Source organism: Chlamydomonas reinhardtii, chromosome 12, assembly GCF_000002595.2.
Source record: "Chlamydomonas reinhardtii strain CC-503 cw92 mt+ chromosome 12, whole genome shotgun sequence".
Lineage (NCBI taxonomy): Eukaryota > Viridiplantae > Chlorophyta > Chlorophyceae > Chlamydomonadales > Chlamydomonadaceae > Chlamydomonas > Chlamydomonas reinhardtii.
Genome location: NC_057015.1, coordinates 7,886,079 through 7,909,850, shown reverse-complemented (window position 1 = coordinate 7,909,850; position 23,772 = coordinate 7,886,079). Strand labels below are relative to the sequence as shown.

General features: G+C 64.1%; 1 protein-coding gene across 1 annotated transcript; it reads right to left on the bottom strand.

Annotated features, from left to right (window-relative positions):
• Positions 1–23,772, bottom strand: CHLRE_12g552700v5 (uncharacterized protein). The gene is made up of 37 exons (XM_043069025.1): positions 23,438–23,772; positions 23,093–23,137; positions 22,462–22,689; positions 22,096–22,151; positions 21,796–21,827; positions 21,464–21,515; positions 21,147–21,248; positions 20,674–20,788; positions 18,929–20,514; positions 18,046–18,525; positions 17,708–17,777; positions 17,200–17,383; positions 16,808–16,919; positions 16,437–16,543; positions 15,899–16,007; positions 15,511–15,608; positions 14,980–15,264; positions 14,665–14,837; positions 11,930–14,448; positions 9,554–11,698; positions 9,284–9,436; positions 9,073–9,130; positions 8,314–8,781; positions 7,753–8,126; positions 7,164–7,559; positions 6,535–6,881; positions 6,194–6,330; positions 5,759–5,919; positions 5,476–5,556; positions 5,041–5,207; positions 3,070–4,741; positions 2,819–2,860; positions 2,486–2,658; positions 2,170–2,257; positions 1,703–1,842; positions 1,468–1,516; positions 1–1,264 (listed from the first exon to the last, which is right to left on the bottom strand). Exons 1-37 carry the CDS (start codon positions 23,547–23,549, stop codon positions 785–787), a joined length of 13,596 nt encoding a protein of 4,531 aa, XP_042918965.1. The 5' UTR covers positions 23,550–23,772; the 3' UTR covers positions 1–784.

The window sequence follows — 23,772 nt, the reverse complement described above, 5'->3', positions numbered from 1 at the left end:
GTACCATTACCATCACTGCCAGGGCGGCATGGCTGCTGCAACAATTGCAGCAGATACGTTTGCATCCCAACAGCCACTGCAGCCCTGCAGTCGCACGCTAGCGGGAGTACTCCAAGCGGAGGCTAACGCCTAGCAAATACCACGACATCAAAGAATGCCGCCAGACGCCCTTATGCATACCTTGGTGCCAAAGGAACCGCCCAATCTGAATCTCCACAAGTTCCCCCACGACAAGTTCCACAGTAATTAGTTTGATGCGAACATTCACAGCCACACCCGACAGCAACGCCAAGTATCTTGCGAACAACGCAGCCCCCCGGAGAATGAGAGCAGCGCCAATTTGAGGCCACAAATTGGTCGAAGGCCACAACATTGCTCAATGGAATGCACGCCATGCGACAATCTTACAAGCACACACTCATTCAACATCACAATCTGACGAGCACGCACTTATCTTACGAGCACATACTCATTCAACCTGCGCACGCCGCACAATGTTGGACAGTCAACAGGGCATTCGCGTGCTGCATGCCACACGACCAGGTGACCTCACTCAGTCACTCCGCGCTGCGTGCTGCAAGTTCGGCCCGCATTCACCAATGCGGCAAGTCATACTCGGGATCACACACGGCCCTTGTGGCCTACAACCACCGCTGCTTCTCAGCGCCATTCCCCCAACATTTATTGCGCTCACTGGCGCTCCCCGAAAGGCAGCTTGGAGGTTGCCCTGCCTCGGTGATTCCGCCCACGTCACCCATGCGTGAACGCCCATCAGCATGTTCTTTTAGCACGCCTTCGCCTTCCCATCCTCCTTGGCAGCGCCACTGCTGCCTGTCGGCAGCTCCGGCGCACCCCCCAACTCCCGCCGGACGCCGGTGGCGCCCGTCCCCAGGGCTGCGTCCTCGCGCCCACACGAGCCTGCCTCAGCCCACCTGCCTTCCAGCCCCGGCTGCCGCAGCTCACCCCCACCGCCAGCAGGCCGCCCCTCCTCCACCTCGTACGACCCATCGTGCCCTCCTCCTTCCCCAACCGCCGCGCCGCCCTTGCCCTCCACGTTCCGGGCCCCGTGCTCCGCATGCTGCGAGGGGCCCTCGGACGACACCGCTCCGCGGCGGCGCAGCACGCGCCGCGCGGCGTGTGCCGCGCTGCCGCGCACGCGGTCCACGTGCGGCTTGAAGGCGGGCCAGCTGAGCGCGAGGATGTAGGCCACATAGGCGATCAGCAGTGTTATGTTGAGCGCAAACATGATAGCCCCCACAGCGGTCTGGGGGTGCGGGGTTGTAAGGAAGGGAGAGGAGGGTGGTGGCAAGGGCTGCAGGTGAAGGCAAGATCAGCAGTTGTGTGCTGGTGGGAGGGCTGAGGGTTGTGACGGCTGCGAGTCTAAGGCTGCGTTCTCAGGCCCCCAGGTCCCGATCACGATCCCGGTCCCGCTCGCAAAAGCCGAGGTATCCAGGGCGTGTGGCTTACCGCCTCGCCATCCGACAGCGGCAGTGCATCCGTGGGGATGAAGTAGAGACTGCAGGTGCATTGCGCGCACATACCTTATTAAAGGGGAGCACACAGGGAGCTTTGCTGCCAATGAAAGCCGGATGGGTGGTTGTGTGTGTCTGTGGCGCCGTGAGCTTGGCTGGCATGGTGTTAGGAATTGAGCAGATGCTGCGGTGTCCTTTCCTTGGCCTTAGTCGGGGCCTGCCGCACCCACCTCAATGTGATGGTGAGGCACAAGACCATGTGGGAGGAAAACTCCAGCACCACCAGGCGACGCGTGCGCAGCGGGGCACAGAACATGTTGACGGAGGCGATGGACAGCAGCACCGCCAGCAGCAGCAGCGCCTGGTACAGCTGCGCGCGGGAGTGTGTGTGTGTGTGTGTGTGTGTGTGTGTGTGTGTGTGTGTGTGTGTGTGTGTGTGTGTGCATGTGTGTGTGTGTATATATATGGGCGCAAGGCACAAGCAGCAGGGCCGGGCAGCGGCGCAGAGGGGCGTGCGTGTACAAGGTCGGGGACTAACACGCGCACGCTTGGGAGAACAAAACTTGCCCCGGCCCCGACTCCAGGCCTCGGAAGCTGTGAAGCTGTTCGAATTCTGTTGATGTCATGCAGCGGTGCAAACAATACGGCACACGCAGGGGCTACTACCGTACCGTACATAGCAGCAGGGCTGACTCACCACGGGCATGCCGCGACCAAACACGTCCACCGCCACCAGCGCCAGCGTCTGCAGCTGCAGCACAGACTCCCAGAAGAAGAACCGCTGCCTGCAGTTGCGGGCGCAGTCACGTGCATCTATTATGCAGGTGCATACGGCTGCTGAGGACCGCTGACAAGTTTCATCTCTCCAACTCATCAGCAGTCCCCGGCCACGCGGGCGGCACACAGCTCGGCATGTACGAATACACCACCAACACACCATCCACGGTCGTCCGGCCCTCCGGCCCCGCCCACCTCGGCCTCGCTCCACCCGTCGCCCACGCCCATGTGCCTACCTGTAGCGCTTGTACATGAAGCCCCACATCTGCTGCGTGCGGTACTCCGCGAGCCGGTGCCGCGCCCGCCACATGAGCAGGAAGGAGCTGAGCGGCGGCGCCAGGCAGAACAGGCACACCGACACGATGCCGATGGGCAGGTACAGAGCCAGGTGGGTGCCGCTGTAGCATGCCTGCACACACCGCATTAGGGGTATGCATTGTCACACACACATGCACCACAACACACCTACTGTGGGCAAGCAGCAAGTAGGTGGCCAGGAGATACGTTGGTTACGTTGAAAGGCACACGGTTTCGCATTTGATAGCATGTGCCCGGCAGCATCCACACACCTGCTGCATGTCCAGGAACCAGTAGCCACGCGGCCAGTTCGCCTGAGGAGTGATGAGGATACGTGTTTGTTTGCTGGGGTCGTGCACACCAGTGGGCAGCAGCAGAGCGCACGTGGAGACCACAACACTCACGGCAGCAACACCAGGACCACACGCGCACCCGCCCCTTCCCCATAACCCCACCCCACCATGCCCCACACCCCGTCCGCCACCTCACGCCACCCCGAATCCCACCCCGCCCCCAACCTCACCCGCTCGTTCTCCGGTACCAGGCTCCCGCCCTCGTCAATGCGGTAGCAGCTGAACACCGATAAGGCCGCCTGCGCCCAGCCCGCATACAACACGAACACGCCCGACAGCAGCACCAGCCCCAGCTGCTGCCAGAAGCCCAGGCTGGTGTCTGCAAGCGCCAACGCGCTGGTGGGCGCCGCGTCACGCGGCCGCACCAGCATCAGCGCTCGTGAACCCAGCTTCCGCATAGCTGAGGACACGTGGGACAAGTGGCTGTAGCGTTCGTAGCCGCCTCCGGCGCCGCCGGCAGAGGACCGGTCGCGAGCGTAGCGCGAGGCGAGGTTGGAGGACCAAGGGTTGTGGGAGCCGGCGGAGTCGCGGGTTGGAGGCCCGCGGGGGCCAGAGGTGCGCGGCTGGTGGTGGTGTTGGTGCTGGTGGGGTTGGTGCACAGAGGAGGGCCGCTGGGTGGAGGGCTGCTGCTGGAGGGAGGTGCCGCTGCCGGCGGAGGGCGGGAGCGCGGGTGGTGGCTGGCTGGGGCCGAGGGGAGGCGCGTGTGTTCGCTGCTGGGTGGCTGAGGCCGCCGAGGGTGAGGGGCCCTGCAGGATTGCCACGTGAGAGGCGCGGCGGGATCCAGGCTGGGAAGGCTGGGTGTGCGGTGCCGGTGGCGGCGGCGCGCCAGAGGCGGAGTGCTGTCGTGACTGCGGCGCTGATGACCCGGGTCCGGTTGGCGGATGCTGCTGGTACGTGTGGGGCGAACTCTGTGAGCTGGTGGAGTGCGTCGAGGTCGCGGGCTTCTGCCAGCTGCTGGTATGAGAGTGTGTGCGATGGGCTGCGCTTGCAGCAGCCGCAGTAGCTGCAGCAGCCGCAGCAGGGCCTTGCGACACGCCAGGGTCATAGCTAGGGGCTCGGGAAGGCAGGGCAGGTGGCAGTGGCGCAGCCGGCGGCGGCAGCGGCGCAGCCGGAGGCAATGGCAGCATCTGACATGTCGCTGACTGCGGCTGCTGCTGCTGCTGCCGATGCTCATCCTGCTCCTCATGCTGTGGGAGTGAGGTGGGCGCCTCTGCTGTGTGTGCTGCGTCGTCGTCATCCGCGCTGTTGGTGGTGCGCGAGTGGTGGGAGGTGTGAGAGCGCCGCTGCTTCTGCGGCTGCAGCAAGACTTCATGTGCCGAGCAGCAGGCGGTCGCGGCATCTGCCGCTGCTGCTGCGGACACGAGCGCGCCTGCGCCCCATGCCACGCCCCCGCCTGCTGGTGTGAGAGCGGATGCTGCTTCCACCTCCGCTGCTGGTACCGCGGCTGCGGCTCCGGCGGCTCCTGCTGGCTTACACAGCCCATGGCTAGCTGCCAATGTCGCATCATCAAGGCCACCCGCCGCCGCGGCGTCAATCGCCGCGGGCTCGCTGCATCTGTCATGTCGCGGTGTGTGGCCAGCCGCCGCCTCCCCGCTGCTGACTCTCCGCCCGCTGCCGCGGCTGCTGCCGCTGCCGCTGCCTTGACCGATCCCTTCCCCCTCCCCGTCCTGCTCCTCCTCCGGCTCCTCCGATCGCCCCTCTTGCTGGCTGCTGCTGGCCTCGTCCAGAGGCGGCATAAGGTCGTTGTAAAAGTTGAAGGAGGGGAGGGCGTCGGGCGTTGTGCGGCGGCGGCCGTGTGTGGCGCGTGTGCGCTTCAGCACGGCCTGGTGAAGGAAGCGGTACCTGCATGCATGCATCACACATGCATCCGGCGGCCGACGCAGCCGACGGCGTGTAGGGAGGACGTATGATCGGCAACGATGCTTGCTTGCTTGTGTGCAACCATGTGCCTTCAAATCCATCGTCGACACTGACACCCCACCGCATTCGTGCTCGCCGTCCACACGCACTTCCTTCCCATGACAGCCGAAGCCCGCTTCCCACCCGCCCACCCACCCACCCACCCATCCACCCATCCACCCATCCACCCACCCACCCACCCACATACACGCACCCCCCCACACACACACCCACGCACCCACCTGAGCGCCCACAGCGCCAGACTGAACGCCACGACAACACACGGCACCAGCAGCGACCCCAGCAGCTGCGCCATGGCCCGCTGCGCCGTGGGCGCCGCCGCCACCAGGCAGCCGTAGTTGAAGGAGATGCCCTGACTGGCGGCGCCCGTGATGGAGCCCAGCGCGGCCTGAGGCGCGGGGAGACAGGGGCAGTTAATGTGTGTGTGTGTTTAAAAACGAAACGAAAGCCCCTGTGTGTGTGAGGAGGGCGCAAGGCATGAGTGCGTGAATGGGTTAGCATGCGTTGATTTTCATCAGGATGCAAGGGCAAGGGGTTTGGCTGGACTCGCTGGTACTGCTGTGTGGACGACAGAAGCGTAGTGCATGGAACTGATGCGCTTGCGCACCAACAGCCGCAAGCGGTACAGCACATCGTGCGCGGCACTTGCTTGTTACCTTCAGTGTTGTGATGACGGCTGGATAGTCAATGTTGAGCCGGGTGATGATTACAGTATACTGGCAGTGAACAATGAGAATCTGTGGATGGGTGAGTGAGCAGGGAGTGCACGCGTGCATGCATATCGGCACGAAAGCGGTATGGACAAGCAAACCAGCTGGCCAAGCTCCCGCTCCCAATAATCCCGCAAATAAATGCACGCAAACGCACACGCACACGCGCACGCACACAGACACACACAGACACACATACATACGCACACGCACACACACAACCTTGCACCTTCATGATGTCGCCTTTGGTGACGCCGCTGGCGTCTTCGCTGCTGGCGGTTGCGGCGCCCAGGCTGGCAATGGCGGTGTACAGGATGAGCGCCACACTTCCGAAGAAGGCCAGCAGGCTCAGACCCAGGGTGCGGGCCATGGAGGGACAGGCGCCGCACTCTGCACCCCCGCACACAATTGCACAGTTGCACAGTTGCACAGTTGCACAGACATGAGCGACGGCAACGTGCATGCATAACGAAGACAGTGGAGCTTTGCTGCGCTGGGCATGGCTGAGACACGAGCAAGCAATGGCAGCCCCGAATCCAGGGCAGGTGCCCACGTGGGTGGGCGCGGCCTCGACAGTCGGCAGCGCATGCCTACCTAGCTAGCTAGCTAGCTGCTATGCCCCTCACCATCTCGCTGCTGCTCCCTAGCACCAATGCAGGCTCACCCAGGTCTTGGCTGACGGCGTAACCGGGCAGGCACGCCGCACACAGGTTGCCCGTGTAGCCGTCGCCGCACTGCAGCTGCATGTAGGCGCCCAGGGAGCAGCCGGCGCCGCCGCTGCTGGTCGCGTTGCTGGCCCACCTGCATCGCATGCGCACATGCACACGGACAGCGGGAGGCCAGCATGCAACCAGGTGCAAGCGGCGGCAGCAAATGAGATTAAGGTTGCATGGCAGACGCTCATTACCGTATTGATTGCATGCTGATGCCACAGGCATGCGTAGGTGTGGGACAGGCGGAACAGCGCGACGCGAACATGCACAGTACCGGGCGGACTGGCCTCACCCGGCAGAGGCGTCGCCGTACGGCGGGGACCCCGAGCTGTACAACGCCACCTGGCACGCCAGCAGCGCCTGCGTCCGTTCGTTCACACCGACACCCCCGACGCCACTGCTACTGCTGCTGCTGCTGCTGCCACTGCCGTCACTGCTACTGCCGCCGGTGCCTGTGCTACTGCTGCCAAGGGCGGGCGGCGGCGGGTAGGTGTTGAGGCTGCTTCTGCTGCTGCCGCCGGTGCTGCTCCTGGCGTCGGTGGTGGGCAGGAGGTAGGCCAGGTCGGAGGGACCGGCGCATGCGTCGGGTACGTAGCAGGCATGCACGGCCGCGGAGTTGGGCGCGGAGTGCCAGTAGCCCTGTGTGCGTGCATGCATGTGGGGCAGCACCGGCAGCAGAGATAAAAACATGCACAACATGCACACATGTTAGCGGGCGGACTTCCGATCTGTTTTTAACACACACAAGCCAGGACCACACATACACCCTACGTGCAGACAAGTGTCGCCCCGTTCTGCTTTCCTGATGATAACGCACAGGCATGCATGGCTAACTGCGCGGATTGGTGTGTGGCTGTGTGTACGACACAGCGCATATTGTACAATACAGCCGCAAGTGGCACAGCCGCAGATCCAACTCACGGGCAGGGGCACGACGGCGCGGCCGCCGGGGCACTCGGCGTTGTCAGGACACTCCCTGCACACACCCTCCGCCCCATCGTACGCCCTCACCACCTCCCCAGCCATCGCCCGCCCCGTCAGCTGCGGCAGCAGCAGCTGCTGCCGCGTCGCCACTGCTACAGCCACAGCACCACCAGCACCAGCACCACCACCAGCAGCGGCTGTAGCTGCGGTGGCGGCGGCTGTAGCCAGCTCCGAGGCTGTAGCTCGGCGGTCGGGCAGCAGCCCGACCTGTCCCCGCTCGCAGGTGCGGCAGCCGGTCCAGGCAGGCACCTGGCTGGTGGCGGCGAAGCGGTTGTCTGGGGTCTGGCCGGCGGCGCAGCGGCGCACCTCCAGCGGCACAGACAGCTCAGAGATCTGCAGCACGGCACACGGCACACGGTGCGGTGGGGTGTGGTGCAGTGTGGCATGGTGAGGCTAGCTGGCTGCGGTGTGATTACCCCCTTATGACAGCAATCACAGCATCACGCCGTCCTGTATAAACGCACACACACACACACACACACACACATATACACACACACACACACACAAGCGCACACGCACGCACCTGCAGCGGCCCCGCGGCCCTCAGCACCAACAGGTAATCCCCGGGCCAGCCACGCAGCAGCACCCGCGGCCACTCCGCCGCGCCCGCCTCCATCACCGCCGTCAACGACTGCGACCGACCCACATCCAGGTTTGCAAAGTCCGGGTCGCACCACCACCAGGCGCCGCCGGTGTCAGCCACCGCCGGCTGAAGCTTTCCTAGCTGTGGGGCGCAGATGCTGTCTAGCCAGGCGGCCGTGCCCGGCGTGGCTTGCGCAGCAGTAGCTGATGGTGTGTTGTTGCTGCTGGAGTTGATGCTTCCGGCGGCAGACCAGACGGCGGCAGAGGGCGGCGGCAGCGCGCGCACAGACAGTGTCACCTTGTAGATACTGGCAACTGCGAGATGGAACACAGCGGGGAATGGTGTTACGTTGATGGTTTGGTTTGCCAACTGGTTTGCCAGTTGTTTTGTGGATTGGTTGGCGGGTTGGCTCGGCAAGGGGCCCTGGCCCGAAGTAAGCAGGCCGTCGCTCGCAAACACACACAAGCACACATTTACACCCAAGCTCACAACGCAACGCACCCGGAGCAGTGGCGCTGCCGTGTGCGTCCACCAACTGGACCTGCACCGCGAAGGGCTCCTCAGGCAACACACTGACGACGGTGGCAGTGGCCGTGGCAGTGGCCGTGGAGGTGGTGGTGGCGGGCGGGCGCGGCTGCTGCTGAGGCGCCGCGGCGCCCGCGCCATACGCCGATGCAGCCCTGCCACCAACGACACACATGCCACCACTGCTACTGCCGGTGTCGGCGCTGCTGCTACTGCTGCTGCTCCTGCTGCTGTCACTGCTACTGCCGCTTTGAAGCATGGAGCACGGCAGCTGCAGCCGCAGCTGTGTGGGCGGGAACTCGACCGCCGCGGCCGCCGCCGCCGACAGCTCGGAGACGGAGGACAGCTGTGGCAGGCTGCACTGCGCCAGGGTCTGCAGCAGGGCGGCGACACGGCCGCCGCCGCCGGCTGCCGAGTCGCTGCTAGCTGCTGCGGTGCTGGCGCCTGCGGTGTACGTGGGGGGCGACACAATTACAATCAACGTGTTGATTTGCAGTGAGTGGGGTAAATGAGGCTAGCGGCGGCGTCTAGATGGAAACTAGGGAGCCTGTCGCATTGCCGCTTGATGACATGTGTGGGATATGTGGGACCCGCTTAGGCATGTGGGGCTCTTGTGGGCCTCTGTGTGGTGTGTGTGCGTGTGTGTGTGGGGGGGGAGGGAGGTTTACATTCATGATGGATAGAGCAGAAGTGAAGTGGTAGCCGGGCACGGAAAGGGAGCACGCACACACCTACCTTGGCACCAGGCGGCCATGGCAGTCATGTTTGCATCCTCCATCCACACAGGGCGCGGCTGCATGCATGCAGGCGGGAATAATGAAGTAGCAGGGGTGTAAACGGCATGCCATATATAGCCGCGCGCACCACCGCCGCCTCCCCAGCCCTTAGCACGGCACTTGCCCCTGCTGCCAGATCGTAAGCCCGCCGCCCGCCCTCCCACCCGCACCCGGCGCTGTGTCGCCGCATCTGGCACCGAGGGCGGCGGCACTGCGGTGTCCAGGAGGAGCAGTGGCCAGCAGTAGTCCGCAGTCCCCTGCTGGTGCTGGTGCGCCGTGTAGAGCGCAGCCAGCCAGTCAGAGACACCAGCGGCGCCGTTGGCCTGCGAGCGGGCGGGCGCATGTATGGGCAGCAGCAAATAGCAGCGGTTGGCATCATGTGCGTGTGCGATGCATGCATGTATGGTTAGCAAAAGGATTGAGCTGGGGAGCACACGCACCTCGAACTGCTTGACCAGATCCTCAACAAGCAGCCCAGAGCTGCTGCTGTTGCTGCTGCTACTGCCGCTGTTGCTACTGCTACTGCTACCGCCGGTGCTACAGCGCTGCGTTGAAGCCAGAGCAGAGCCGGAGGCGGCGGTGTTGCTGGTCGCAAAGGAAGCGTTGCGGAAAAGCGCCGACACGCCTGCCTGCACAAACACACCGCCACCCTTGCCCAGCCCCGCCCCGGCCCCGGCCCCGGCCGCCGCCACGCCTGCTGTAGCAGGCGGCAGGACGGCCATATTGTTGGCAAAGACGGTGTCAAGCACAATCAACGCTGCGAAGTTGCGTGTAGACACGGCTGTGACAGCAGCCTGCTGCTGCTGCGTGCGGCGGCGCTGCGGCGCACTGCTACTGCCGCCTGGAACGGCTGCTACAGCTACTGCCGCTCCTGCTGCTGCTGGCGCTTCTGCTACGGCCTCCGCCGGCGACACGAACAAACCTCCGCCTGATATGGCACTGTTTCCACTCAGGCTGGAGCCATTGATGAGCACAAGGCCGCAGCCACGCGCCAGGACCGCCCCTCCGCCTGCCGCCGCTGCGTTGCCACTGAAAGTGCTATCAAGTATGTGTGCGGCCGAGCGCCCTGCCAGCGCCAAGGCCCCGCCGCCACCCGCCCCTCGGTTACTGGTAAACCGAGAGGCACGCACCAGCAGACCAACGCGCGCACGTGATGTGTTGAATGCAAAACATCCGGCGTTGTTGCTGCTAGTGTTGCCATTGCTGCTGCTGCTCGCTCCGCAAGGTGGCGACTCTGCTGCCTGCACCCAAGCAAGCTCAACATAGCTGATGGCTCCGCCCCGGCCAGAAGCGGTATTGATTTCAAACCGGCAGCCCTCGAGCTCCACAGCCGCCGCTCCCGCTGCAGCCGCCATTCGGCCGATGCTACTGCCACCATTGCTGGCGGCGGTATCGGCAGTAGCACCGCCGCCGCCCGCCACAGCAGCAACGGCTAGAGCGCCCCCATCCTGGCCGGCAGTAGCACCCCTGAAGCTGCTGTTGCTGATGGCAAGGGTGCATGCATTAGCTCCTGTTAGCTGCGGAACGACGCTGCTACTACCTCCTTCAACCCCGCTGCTGGCCCCAGTGCTGCTACTGCTTCCAAAGCTGCTACTGCCGCACACGGCGAGGACTGAGCCACCGTCCGCTGACGACGACGAGTTCTGAAACGTGGAGTTGGCGATGCGGACGGTCTGTATGCCGTCGCCGCCAGCAGCAGCAGCAGCAGCTAGCGCTGATAGCGCCGAGCTGCTGTTGTTCGATCTGGCGGTAGTGGCGGCCGTCGCAATCCCACCACCAGCGAGCGCCGCCAACAGCCGCTGCCGCTGTGACACCGTGGCACTCCACACAGCGACGTCGCCTCCTGAGCCGCCACCCCATGCCGCGTTGGACGCGAACTCACAGCCATCTATTACCAGCGAGCTATTGACTCCGACGGCAGCGGCAGTGCCCACAGCATTGGCAGCAGCTACAGCCAGTGGCGGCTGTTCCACCCAAAGCAGCACCGCGCCGCCACCACTGACCACGACCTGCGGCGTGCTGCTACTGCCACTGCTGCTGCCAGTGGTGCTACTGCCAGCTTCCCCAGGAATGCGGCCTGCCACGTTCCGGACAAGGCGCGTGCCACTGATTGAGACGCGCACCTCCGCCGGCTGCCCTCCCAGGGGCAGCTGCTGCTGCTGCTGCCCATTGCTGCTGCCGGCCACTGCACTGCTGCTACTGCCACTGCTGCTACTGTTAGCGCCGCTGGCATCCGCGGTCATCATCAGCACCGCAATCGCGCCGCCGCCAGCGGCCGCGCCATTCCCCACAAACTGCGAGCGCGCCACACTCGCCACCAGCTGCTGCCTGGGTACCCCGCACGCGCTACTGCTGCTACTGCCACTGCCGCCGGAGCTGCTGCTGCTGCTGCTACTGCTACTGCCGCTGCTGCCGTACAGGGCCACAACTCCGCCGTACGCGCCTGCCTGGTTACCGGCGTACGTCGAGTCCTCACTTGAGAAAAAAGCGGCTGCGGGGCGAGCAGTGCAGGAAGAGGACGACGACGAGGAGGAGTCGGCCCCAGCGGGCGTTGGCTCCAGAACGGCATCCTGAGCGTCGGGTGCCTGTCACACAGCGTGTGGGAAGCAAGCGGTATTGCAAACGCAGTGCGATTACCGGTACTAATAACTGGCGGCGCATTATCAGTGTGCCCTGGCGACCACGAACACACACACACACACACACACATACACACACACACACACACACACACACACACAACTAACGATTGCCAGGCACGCACATTGAGCAGAGCTCATGCGGGCGAATGACTTGCGTCGTGCATTGTGACGCACCTGTTGGCGGCCCAAGAAGAGGAAGCCTCCGGACGCAGCTGCGGTGTTGTTGGCCACGACGCAGCCCGCCACCGCCACGGCTGTTGAGCCAAACGCCAGGACGCCTCCCGCCGTGCCGGCCGAGTTGCCCGTGAAGCTGCTGCTCGCCAGCCGCACCTGCGTCGCCACCGCCGCATCCGTGCCCGCCGCCGCCGGCTCTGCTGAGGCAGCGGCAGCAGTAACATCCGTGGCAGTAGCAGGAGCAGCGGCATCCGCAGTAGCAATGCTGGCAGAAGCAGTAGCATCAGCAGCAACAGGTGCCGCCGCCGCGGCGACCAGGTCTTCGCTGTAAACAAAGCCGCCGGTGGTCGCTGCCGCATTGTTTCGCACCACGCAGCCGTCGGTCACGTCCAACCTCCCCAACCCACTCCCCTCAACCGCCAGCACGCCGCCCGCTCCCAGCACCGCCCGGTTCCGCTCCACCATCACACCGCCAGTCATAACCACCTCGCCCACGCCCGCCGCCCACAACAGGCCGCCATGCAAACCAGCGCGGTTGCCGGCGGCGCGCGCGCCGCCAGCCAGCCGTACGGCGGCGGCGCCGCCGCCGGCGTGCAGTACAGCTCCGCTGTACTGCGCATACTGGTTTGTAGCGGCAGCCCCGCCAGTCAGCTCAAAGGCCGCGACGCGGCCCTTCACCGCCACCGCGCCGCCGAAGCGCGCGCGGTTGCCCGACACCTCAGCCCCGTCGGCCACGACCACGCTCGCCGCGCCGCCGGTGACGCTCGCCGCGCCTCCGTTTCCGTCAAGTGCCAGGTTACCTGATAAGGCACTGCCGGCTCCAACCACCTCCAGCCGCCCCAAATCCTGCAGCGTTGCGAGGAATCCCCCATCGCCGCCACTGCTACCGCCGCGCCCTCCTGTGGCGCGGTTGCCTGTGACCGCGCCGCCAGCCGCCACCGACACCAACGCCACCGGGCCTGTGACGTAGAATGCGCCGCCGCTAAGCGCGGAGTTGGATGAGACGGCACTGCCGGCACCCGTCACGTTCAAGAGCTGCAGGCCGCCCGTGCCCTTGAGGAAAATGGCGCCGAACCGCTCTGCGCGGTTGCTCGAAACGCGGCCGCCAGAAGCCAGCGTGAGCTGCAGCAGCAGCGGCACCGGTGGCGGCGGCAGTGGCGCCAGCAGCGGTGGAGGCCGTGGAGGTGAGGCGGTACTGCTGCTTTTGGTGCGGCCTGCTCCTGCGGCGCCCGCCGATTGCACCGCCGAGCCACTGCTGCTACTGCTACTGCCACTGCCACTGCCACTGGCCCCGGTCCCTGAGCTACTGCCGTCGCTGCTGTCACTGCTGCTGGTGCTGACGGCTCCGTCTGACACATACATCGCGGCTCCATCACGCCCGCAGGCGTTGTCACTGATGCTCGAGTTGCCCTCCAGGGTCCAGCTGCCGGCTGCGGCCGCCCAGATCGCGCCGCCATCCAGCAGCGCCCTGTTTGCGCGAATGGCGGCTCCGCCACTCAACCGCCAGTCCGCCGCCGCGCCGAGCGCCACAAACACCGCGCCGCCCTCCTGTGCCGTACACCCAAAAATCTCGCTGCCTTCCGTCAGCGTCACCCGCCGCATTCCACCGCCGCTGCTACTGCCGCTGCCGCTACCACCGTCGCTGCTACTGCCGCTGTCGGTGTCACTCGCGCCGCCGGCGGCGCCGCCGCCGCCATTGGCGGCGCCCACGTAGACGCAGCCGCCGCGAGCCGCGGCATTGCTGCTGCCGATGCTACTGCCGCCAGTCAGGCTAAGGCCAGTCAGGCCCTCCGATCCTACGAACAGCGCACCCCCCAACCGTGCCGTACAGCGCCGTATGCTACTGCCGCCTGCCAGCACGATGCGGCGCGCGCCGCCGTACACGAACACGCAGCCGCCCTGGTCGGCGCCGCCACCCTCGATGCTACTGCCGCCTGTCAGCGTCAGGCCCTCCAAATCCCGGCCCGCGAACACCGCGCCGCCGGTTCTGGTCGCAGCCGCATCCGTGGCAGTGCAATCCCACAACGCCGCGCCGCCCGCCAGTGAGAGGTTCCGTACGTCACCGGCAGTACTGAAGGCGCCGCCGCCGATGCCTGCCGTACAGTTTCGGATCGTGGAGTTTTTAACCGTGACGTTCTGAAGGCTGCCCTTCGCGTGAATGACACCGCCGTACGCGGCGGCGGCGCAGTCCTCCACGCGACTCCCCTCGCTGATCAGCACGTTGCGTACGGCGCCTTCCGCCGCCACCACGCCGCCGGCCCTTCCTACTGTGTTGCGCGCGCATGTGCTGCCGCCGCCAACCGAGAAACCGTTGACGGATCCGCCCACGTACAGCACGGCGCCGCTGCCGTACGGCGCGGAGTTGTACGACACGTCACTGCCGCCTGTGATGGTAAAGCTGCTGATGTTGCGATCCACTGCAAGTACGGCACCGCTGCCGTTGACCACAGAGTTTTGGGTCAGGCTGCTGCCGCCGGAGACGGTGAACGTGGCGAGCCTACCGGCCGCCGCCATAAAACCTGAGCGAGTGCGGTCGAGGCGACGGCGTCACCATTACCCAAACAAAGTACGCGTTTGGTAAAGCCTATCGCGGCTGCCGGCGGGGGGCACTGGGGGAATCAGGGCGGGTAGTCAAGGCGGGTAGTCAGCACCAACCGCTACCTAAGGGTTAGCAGAGACACATACAAACACGCGCACACACGACAAACGCCAAACACGCCCACACGCACACCCACCTCCAAACTCCTGGGCCACATTGCCTGACACGCTGCTGCCGCCCGCCACCTCCACGGCCCCCACCGCCATCGTCCCGAACACGGCTCCACCCGCCCACAGGGCTGCGTTGCCGCGCACCACGGAGCCCGTGTCCACCCGCAAGCTGGTCAGTGCGCCGCCCACATGCAGCAGCCTGCGGCGGAGTGATGCGGCGCGGTGCGGTGTGTGGCGGGCGAGGTATGGTGCGTGTGGTGCAGTGCGGGCCAGCAGCATCGAAGTAAGAAAGGTGCGATTGCTAACGAGCGAGTGGTAAACGAGCCCAGCCCAGCGCTCACCCGCCGCTCACGCCTGCCCTGTTGTCCGCCGCCACGACGCCGCCCTCGAGCACCACCTCGCCCGCGTTTGACTGGACCATGATGGCACCTCCGCGGGCGCGATTGGCTCCCGACTTGCAGGGCAGGGTTTCAGCGATGTCGCATCGCGCGGCGCTGTTGTTTGCGATGACCGTGCCGCCCGCCAATCGCAGTGTGTCCACCGTGCCGAACCACAGCGCGCCGCCATCGTACAACAGCGCCTGGTTCTGGGTGATGGTGCAGTTGATGATCGTGACGGTTGCGTTTCTGCATGGCCGCATGGTGGCATTACCGGCGGGGTGTAAAGCTGTGCGAAGTATGTCATTGCGGGGCCAAGCAAGGCGCATGGTATGGCAACGGGGAGGGTGACAGCCGGCGTCTGGGAGAGCAGCAGGGTCCTTCGGGTCAGGGTCTCAGCCAAGGGGGCGGGAGGGCCAATTTGCTTCCTTGGCTGAGACCCTGAGTTCGGGCGGGGTTTCGAGCATCTGCTCACACGCACGCTTGCGGACCTACCTGTACACCGCGATCGCGCCGCCGCCCCGCGCCACGTTCCGCGTCAGTGTCGTGTTCACCAGCGTCATGTTCCGAACGGACCCAGAGACGTAAATGGCCTGAGGGCAGCAGGCGGGCGGGCGGCGGGTGCGTGGGTGCAATGAATCAAGCAATGCGGTTGCTCGACGATCAGCGCCAAACACACAAGGGCGTCTTGCATTTGCATTCACACTAGCTTTCATTTCTCTGAAGGTAGTGTCGAACCGTACTTTCCCCTTGTGGTTTTTCAGCACAAGGTTGTGCCAGCGTTCGTGTGTATACCAAACGGCAAAGGGGCCCGCACCCACAGCACACACCCCACACACACATGCCGTACATTGTGAATGAGCACGCGTCACAGATGCCCTACCCCGCCGTTGTCATAGTCCCCTTCACGGAAGGTAGGCGGCACTCCGTTTGCGGACAGGAGCGCTCCACTGGTGAACAGGCTCAACACATCCCCGCCAAAGTACAACGCCCTGCACGCGCGGGTGCGTTCCGTCGGCAACCCGGCAGGTGATGAGTAATGCAGGAGGAGTTTGCAACACTGATCGACGTACGAGTGCGACAAATATGGCGGGCACGGAAGGGGGGGTTCGGGGGGGGGGGGGTTATCCCACCGGGTTATCCGGGACCCTGCTGCGGCTCGCGCCGCCACAAGAGTAGTTCTGCGGCTCGCGCTGCCACAAGGGTAGTTAGGGAGCCTCTCGTTGTCTGGCGGCGCCAAGGGCATACCTCTGAGAGGCATGCCGCCGACTCGAAAGTTTGGCACGTATGCATCCAAGCAAACACATAGACACGCATGCGCGCACCCCGGCAGCACTGGTAGTCGCAGCCACACCTTGTGGCCACGTGTCCCTAATGCCTCAGTGCCCCAGCCCCCAGCCCCACCCCCACGCACGCCTCACCCTCCCCCGAGCTTGGCGGTGTTGTTGATGAAGCGGCTCCCCTCCGTCAGCTCCACTGATGGCACTGGGTCGCCGTCCGTGCCACTCACCCGCACAGCTCCTCCAGACTGTGCGATGGCGAATAGGGCCGGATGCGTTGTCAGACAACACCGGGTCATGTGAAGCAAGTGAGATACGTGACATGGCAGCTCAAAACGTGTTGACATGTGCGTAATGGGGTGTTCACAAAGAGGTGAGCAATAGCAGTCGCGGCGCCGAAACATGTGTATGGACACACACACACACACACACACACACACACTCATACACACACACACACGCACGCACACACACACGCACACACACACACACACACATACCGTCACACACACCTGTCCTGCGGAGTTTCCGGACATCGTTGACGCCCCCTTTACAACCAGCCTGCCCAGTACGGTCAGGTTGGTGCTAGACGAGATTTCGTTTCCAGCAATTCCGATACCGCCGCTGCAAGCAATTCGGGAGTCAAGGCATTGGAAAACGGTCATTGGAGGCAGGGCGTGTGTGACTGTGTGCCAAGGGAACGGAGCGTAAGGAATGATTAGCACAATAGACGCGAGTGTGCGTGTGCCTTGACTGAGCGGCCTGCTTGACGACTGGCGCCTGTGGGCTCCCTGAATCACGCACATGTACATTTGCACACGGGACCCCATCCCTTGTCTACCCATCCCTTGTGCTCTGACTGCTCTCTACCACGCATGCACGCGACTTAGACGCGGCCACTCACCCCCACAGCCCGGCCCGGTTGTCGTTCATCACGGCGCCGCCATCCAATATGATGTTGGCGGCGCTCCGGTCTATGAAGAGGGCGCCGCCCTCGCAGAACGGCCCGCCCCGAGCCGAGTTGCCCGACATGATTGAACCATTGAGTGTGAAGGTGCCGAGGTCCTTCCACACATACAGCCCGCCGCCTGTGAAGTAAGGTGAGCGCGGGCAAAGGATTGGAAGGATGCAGTGCCGAGCGGGCTCGATCAGGGCTGGCATACGGTATGCGGAGGAGCATGCCCGGCACGCCGCGTGACTACCGTACAGCTGAAGGCACGGGTGACAGAACGTACCGTACGGCAATCACGCTGGCATATGTACGGGAAACGATGGCGTGTATGTGTGTGTGTGTGTGTGTGTGTTAAAGAGCACAAGGAAAACATTACGCGCGCGCGTGTGTGTGTGTGTGTGTGCGCAGTACCAGACTACCCGAAGCGCACACAGGCACACAGGCTGCATGCATCCCGTACCGTTGTTGTATGCCGCGTTGTTGGAGACGGCGCTGCCCCCAGACACCTCGACCAGTGTCGTGTTCTGAAACTGCGCATAGCGAAAGTGGAGTACCGCGACACCGGCATTCAGATGCTGCCTCTGCCGCGAGTGAGCGGCGGTGCTGCTTACCTGCTAGCCATATACACATGACACCAAATTGGCTGCCTATGCAAACACGCACACGGGTGTGTGCTATTGGGCGGACTCCCGATGCCCGGACCTGCGACCCCCCCTCCCATCGATCCCACGTACACCCGCTTTATTTCATCCGTTGTACAAGCACGCTACGCCCGCCCACACACCCGCACGCACTGACCTCCAGCCACGCGCCGCCGCCGTTGCCGCCATTCGTCTTTGCATCAGATGGGCTGTACAGGTTTGCCACGTTGCCTGATACGGAGCTATGGTCCGAAACCACCAGGCTGCCGGTTTTGGCAAACGCGAGGATGGCGCCGCCAAAACCGGATACGGAGTTTCGGGACACGGCGCTGGATCCAGTGATGCGGATCGCGACCTCCTGCTTTCCTCCCACACTGATCGCGCCGGCAGCAAATCCGGCGCGGTTCAGGACCAGGCGCGAGCCCCCCGACACCTCAAACACGAGGGAGGTGGATGACTCAGCGTAAACGGCTCCGCCGTGAGTGGCGCCATTCCTGCTGAGAACGGATCCGCCGGAAATGGTAACTCGAGAGCGGCCGCCGCCCAGCACGTAGAAAGCGCCGCCATCGCCGCTCTCAAACGTGCCAGTCATGACGTCATTCTCTGTGGCGTTGACTCGCGACAGGCTCAGCTTGACCTGCGTGTGCGCAGGCATAGACACAGGCATGCAGGGCGCGGGCAGGTGCATTGAGTGGACATGCCAGGCAGCGGCACGCACGTACCGTACGTATGAGAGGAGGCATGCGGGTTTAGTGTTGTATTGTGATCTTTAGGACACGGCAAAAGGCACGTCCATGGAAGTCTGGGATCTGGGTCAAGCAAGCAAGGGTGCGGCTGTGTGCGGCCACGTCGTCACACGGGCGGGAGGCCGTGTCCTGCTCGGGCTCTAGCTAGCACGACACGCGCACGTACGCACACGCACACACACACACACGCACACATACATACGCACACACACGCACGCACACGCATACGCACACCCCACACTGCCCCCAAATACAACCCCACACTGCCACACCCCACAGTGGACGCTGACGCACCGGCAGCTTCTTCAAGTCGAGTGCCAGGCCGGCGCCGCATCCGCCCCGGTTCCCAACGAACCGGGCGCCCTGCACGACCACTGCCGACCACGCGCTCGCGTCCTCATCCCCGCCGCCGCCTGCTGTGCTGCTGTTGCTGCCGTTGCTACTGCTGCCATTGACAGAGGCAGCCAATGGGGCATTGCCGCTCATTACCACCGGCCCCATCGTCACGTTAATCGGTTCCCCGGAGCTGCTGCTGGTGGTATCATTACTGATGCTGCTGCCGGTGATGGTACTGATGGCAGTGGTTGTGTCGTTTGTGGGCATGGGGTAGCGGGCATCAAAGTCGATCAGCACGGCACCGTAACCCAGCATGGTTTTGTTGTTTGCTGATGCGCCGCACGAGGCAGTTGGTACGAACATTTTTGCCGGTACGACATCCTTCGAGGCCGACCAGACCACCGAGGTGTTGGCGAAGGAGGAATCCAACAAGTGAAGCACCGGCGGCGGCCGCACGTCAGCAAGGGTCACCTCCGCTGCCGCCGCCGTGCCTGTGGCGTCTAATGACGCTACTGGCGCTGGTGCTGTTGGAGCTGATCCGACCTCCACGTCTGCGGTTGTGGTCGCCGCTGCCACGCCAGCTTCACCGCTGCTGCTGCTGCTGCTGCTACTGGCAGCGGCGGCGGCACCTGTTACTTTCGCCGCCGCCAGCAGCGCACTGCGCCGTACGTCCAGTGGCAGGTACGACAGCCGTACGCACGCAAAACCGTACGAGTTCACGACACGGCTGCACGACACGCCGGCGAGCCGCGCCGCCACCAGACCGTTGGCCTCAACCGCGCCGTATGTCACTCGCCGTACGTACGGTATGCCGTTGGCGCTGGGGACGAGCGGCTCGCCGGTTAAGTCCTCAACTGTCAACCGTTCAACGGTTAGGAACGTGCAGTTTACGCACACCACCAGCGGCGCGGCGCCGGACAGGGGCATGCCGGTCAGCTCCGAGTCCCGCAGCAACAAGTGCGGCACGCCAACAAAGGTGATGCCGAAGTCCGGGCCAGAAGATGTGCTGTTGCTACTGCCGGTGGCGGCGGTGCTGCTACTGCTGCTGCTGCTGCTGCCGGTTCGAATCCACTGCAGCACCTGCACGCCGCTCAGCTGTAGCAGGCCCGCGGCGTGGAGCGGCGCCAGTGACGGCCCCAGCATCACAGCCACCATGCCCACCGCCGCCGTTGCTCCCTGCTCAGCAGGACCTCCAGCGCCGCCGCCCGCAGCCGCCGCCACCACCCCGGCTGCTGCTACAGCCGCAGCCGCGGCTGTAGCTGCGGCCGCCTCGCAGCGGATGTACGGCGTGCCGCTGCTACTGCCGCCGCCAGGCGCCGGCGCGTTTGGATTCAGACTCCCTGGATCCCGCAAGCTGACCTGACAGCTGTGACTCCAGTCGGGCAAGGGCACCGCGGCGTCGCCCTGCTGTGGGGGCGGCGGCGGCGGCTTGGGGGCCGCCGGCGGCAGGCGGGGGGCGCGGGGCGTCGGCGGCGGGCTGGGCGGTGGCGGAGACCGGGGCGGCTGAGGGGGTGAGTCTGGAGGTGGCATCGGCGGGCGCGATCCTGCTTGTGTGCACGCACAGGGTAGAGAACAGTTGTAGAAAGAGACCCGGAGTCCATGGAAGTACAGCCAAGCCGAGGGCATTGTTACGTTTCCACTCATGAGCTGCTGTTGCTCACATACGCACACGCACATACCCGTGTAAGCCCCCCCACACCCACCGCCACATGAGACGCCGACGTCCTGCGCATGCGTGCAGGAGGCGAACCCCACCGGCGACCTGGCCCACCAGCATCCGGCCAGGTAGGTGTCCATGAAGCTGCAGCGCACACTGAACTGCAGGTGTGCGTGTGATTTTTATGGGTGGAGGCGGGGGCGCAGCAGGTAGATAGGGGGCCAAGTACGTGTGTGTGTGGGGGGGGGTACATTCATGACTATTTAAGAAGTGAAGGGGGGCAGGTAGGGGGCAGGTACCAATCAAACACAAACGCGGATGGCACGCACCAGGCGGGTTGTCTCCGAGCCCATCCACCACGCAACCCATCCATACATGCACTGCTGCTGACCTTGCAGATCAGACCCGTACGTCCTAGGACTGAGCAGTGATTTTCCCATTTCCTGCCTCTACACAAGCAGCCGGGTAAACGAGGTTGCTGCTGCTGCTGCCGCTGCCATAAATGGCCATCCGACCTACCATGACAATCCTCGCGTTCCATGCGGTTTGGAAGTAGTCCCAGGGCACGCTTGTAGATGACGTGTACCAGCGAGAGCCGTACGACCAACCGCTGAATCCCAACTGATGGTAGATTGTGAGGGAAGCGGGAAACAAAGCAGCAGGGCGGGGGCAAAGATGCGGGCTTAGTGTTGGAGAGCCAATAACAACCCCACTGCCCACACCAGCCAGGCAAGATCGTGCTTGGCGACCGGTGCACTAGTTCCCTGCTGCGGCCGTGCTCGGTCATTACATGGCAAACACTCACAACGGCAGCCCGTGTCGGCTTTCGGACGTACCTGTTTACACGCCACCTTGGCATTGTCCGGGTAGTTCACCCAGCCGTCAGAACTGCACAGGCAGGGTCCCGCGGGTACACATGCATGCGCGCATGGGTGGACATGCAGCCGTACGCGGGTCATACGTACGTGCATTGTACTGCGCAGTGGGTTGCGCGTGTGCATGCATGCATGCATGCATGCATACGCTTGCGTAACGTGCCAATCGTGTGCAACACGCCCATTGGAAAACCGCACGTCTCATCACATGCCGGTACCAGTCAAAGCAGCATCACATGCGCGCACCAGCGATGCAGACACTTACTAAACATTGCACATTTGCAGCCACGCACCAAATTGTTCCCCATGCGCCATCAAGGAAGATCTGAATCGGGCAGGTTACGGGGGCGGGGGCGGGGGGGGGGGTGATCAGCGGTGGGGAGCGCTTGCGCAGGATGAGGAGAGCACCCGCCTTATGTTGCAGGCCCCCGATCGCTAAATTGCGGAATGGCAGCAGCACAGGGTCCGTGCACAACCCTCCCATGTGCACAGCACACCGCACGGGTAGCACCGCGCGAGTAGCACCGCACGAATAGTACCGCACGAGTGGCACATACAAGTAGCAATACGCCGCCGGTGCCCAACCCCCTCACCTCCAGTCGGCCCGAGTATGACGTGGAGCCACCCACGAGGCGGAGGGGCGGGATCGCTGCACGCAACGCACGTGAGTAGTGGCAACGAGCGGGGCAAGGTGGTAGGAATGCAGGCGGCGGTGAGGTGCGAGGTTGGGGCCGGGGTTGGGGGTGGGGCGCGCTGTGCAGTGCAAGGGGGGGGTGGGCTGCGCACGGTGTGCCACTTTCCAGCCGCTTATGCGGCGCCTGCGATGGCACGATGGCTGCAACGCCATCGGAGCTTGCGCCGCGCGCTGAAGAGCCTACGGTGTGGGAGCGATGCCTACCTGCAGCAGCCTTGTTTGCTACGGTGTGGGAGACTGGGAGCGGTTTCCAGCTGCCGCCTACCTTTGGCCGGTGGCGGCGGCGGGAGCACATCTGTGTGGGCCCTGTCGGGCGGCATCTCGTCGTCGCTCCCGCCGCCGCCCAGTTGAGTGGGTGGCGGCGGCTGGGCGGCTGTTCCTGCCGCGGCGGGAGACGGGGGCTGATTGCCGCCTGCCCCTGGGGGCGGCGGCGGCAGCGCCTGATCATCAGGGGGCGGCGGTGCGTTGTTGGTGGTGATGGTTGTGTTGAAGTCTGCAGTCAGCAGCACAGCAGGAGAAAGTGAGCGCGGCCGGATGATGGGTGGTAGGTTGAGGATGGCTGCGCGAGTGCGTGCTAGCTGGAGTAGCAGATGGTTGTAATCGAGAAATGCATGACTCTCCAACGGCGCGGAGGCGCGGCGCCGTGGGGACCATCAACCCTGAGACTCTTTACCCTAGTTGCTGCTGGTGCCGCCGCCGTCCGCGCGCCCCGCGGCTTCCAGCCAGGCATGCTGTCCGATCGCACTCCTGGAGGAGCGCTAGGAGCACGCAGTGTGCTCACCGCTGCTCACCGCACCAATACCACAGCTTGCTTGTCCTCGCGGAGCCACATCGCATGCATCCCCTTTGCATGCCATCCCAAGTAGGGTTTGGCGAAGTACCCTGGTAAGCCGCACCTGGTGACTCCGAGGGCGTACCATCAAACGGCGGCGGCGCATCCACTGCGTGGCAAGTGCGCGTGGAGGTAAGGCATGCATAGCTGTGGTACAACGACGCATCGGTGGGCCCCGCCGCTTAGCGGCACAGTGCACTGGGGCCGTGCGCTGGGGCCGTGCGCACACACCGCTTGTGACGGTTGCTCGACGCCAGTCGATGCGTAGCTTTTCGTGTCAGTGCCTGACATCTGCGCCTTCTATTTAATCCGAACGCGCTCTCTGATAGCTCCACACCAGGAGCAACCGTGGCACTGAATCGCGGACTCGAGTGCCGCCGTGTCGCTTTTTTAACTGGTTGAAGCTCACCTCCTGTATCAATGACTCTGGCAAGTGGAGCTGCAGCTATGTACGCGGCCAGGAGCAAAGCGAGACCGCTCACACTCCCGCGCTTGCGACGCCACCTTTCGCTATTTGCCATCGCGCGCCCTTATCCCTTTATCCCTTCATCTCCTACAGTCATTATCTGTAAGCTTGGCCTTCTTTCAGAGCTACGGTGCCCTCGCAGCCGAGCGAAGCGTAGTGGCTATTACTTGAATTGAAACTTATGTAATTAGCTTTACAGTATGTGCACATCAATACAGCGGAATACCGCTGCAAGTGTACCACGCCAACTGCTGCTGGAACAGGTTGGCGTCGCGATC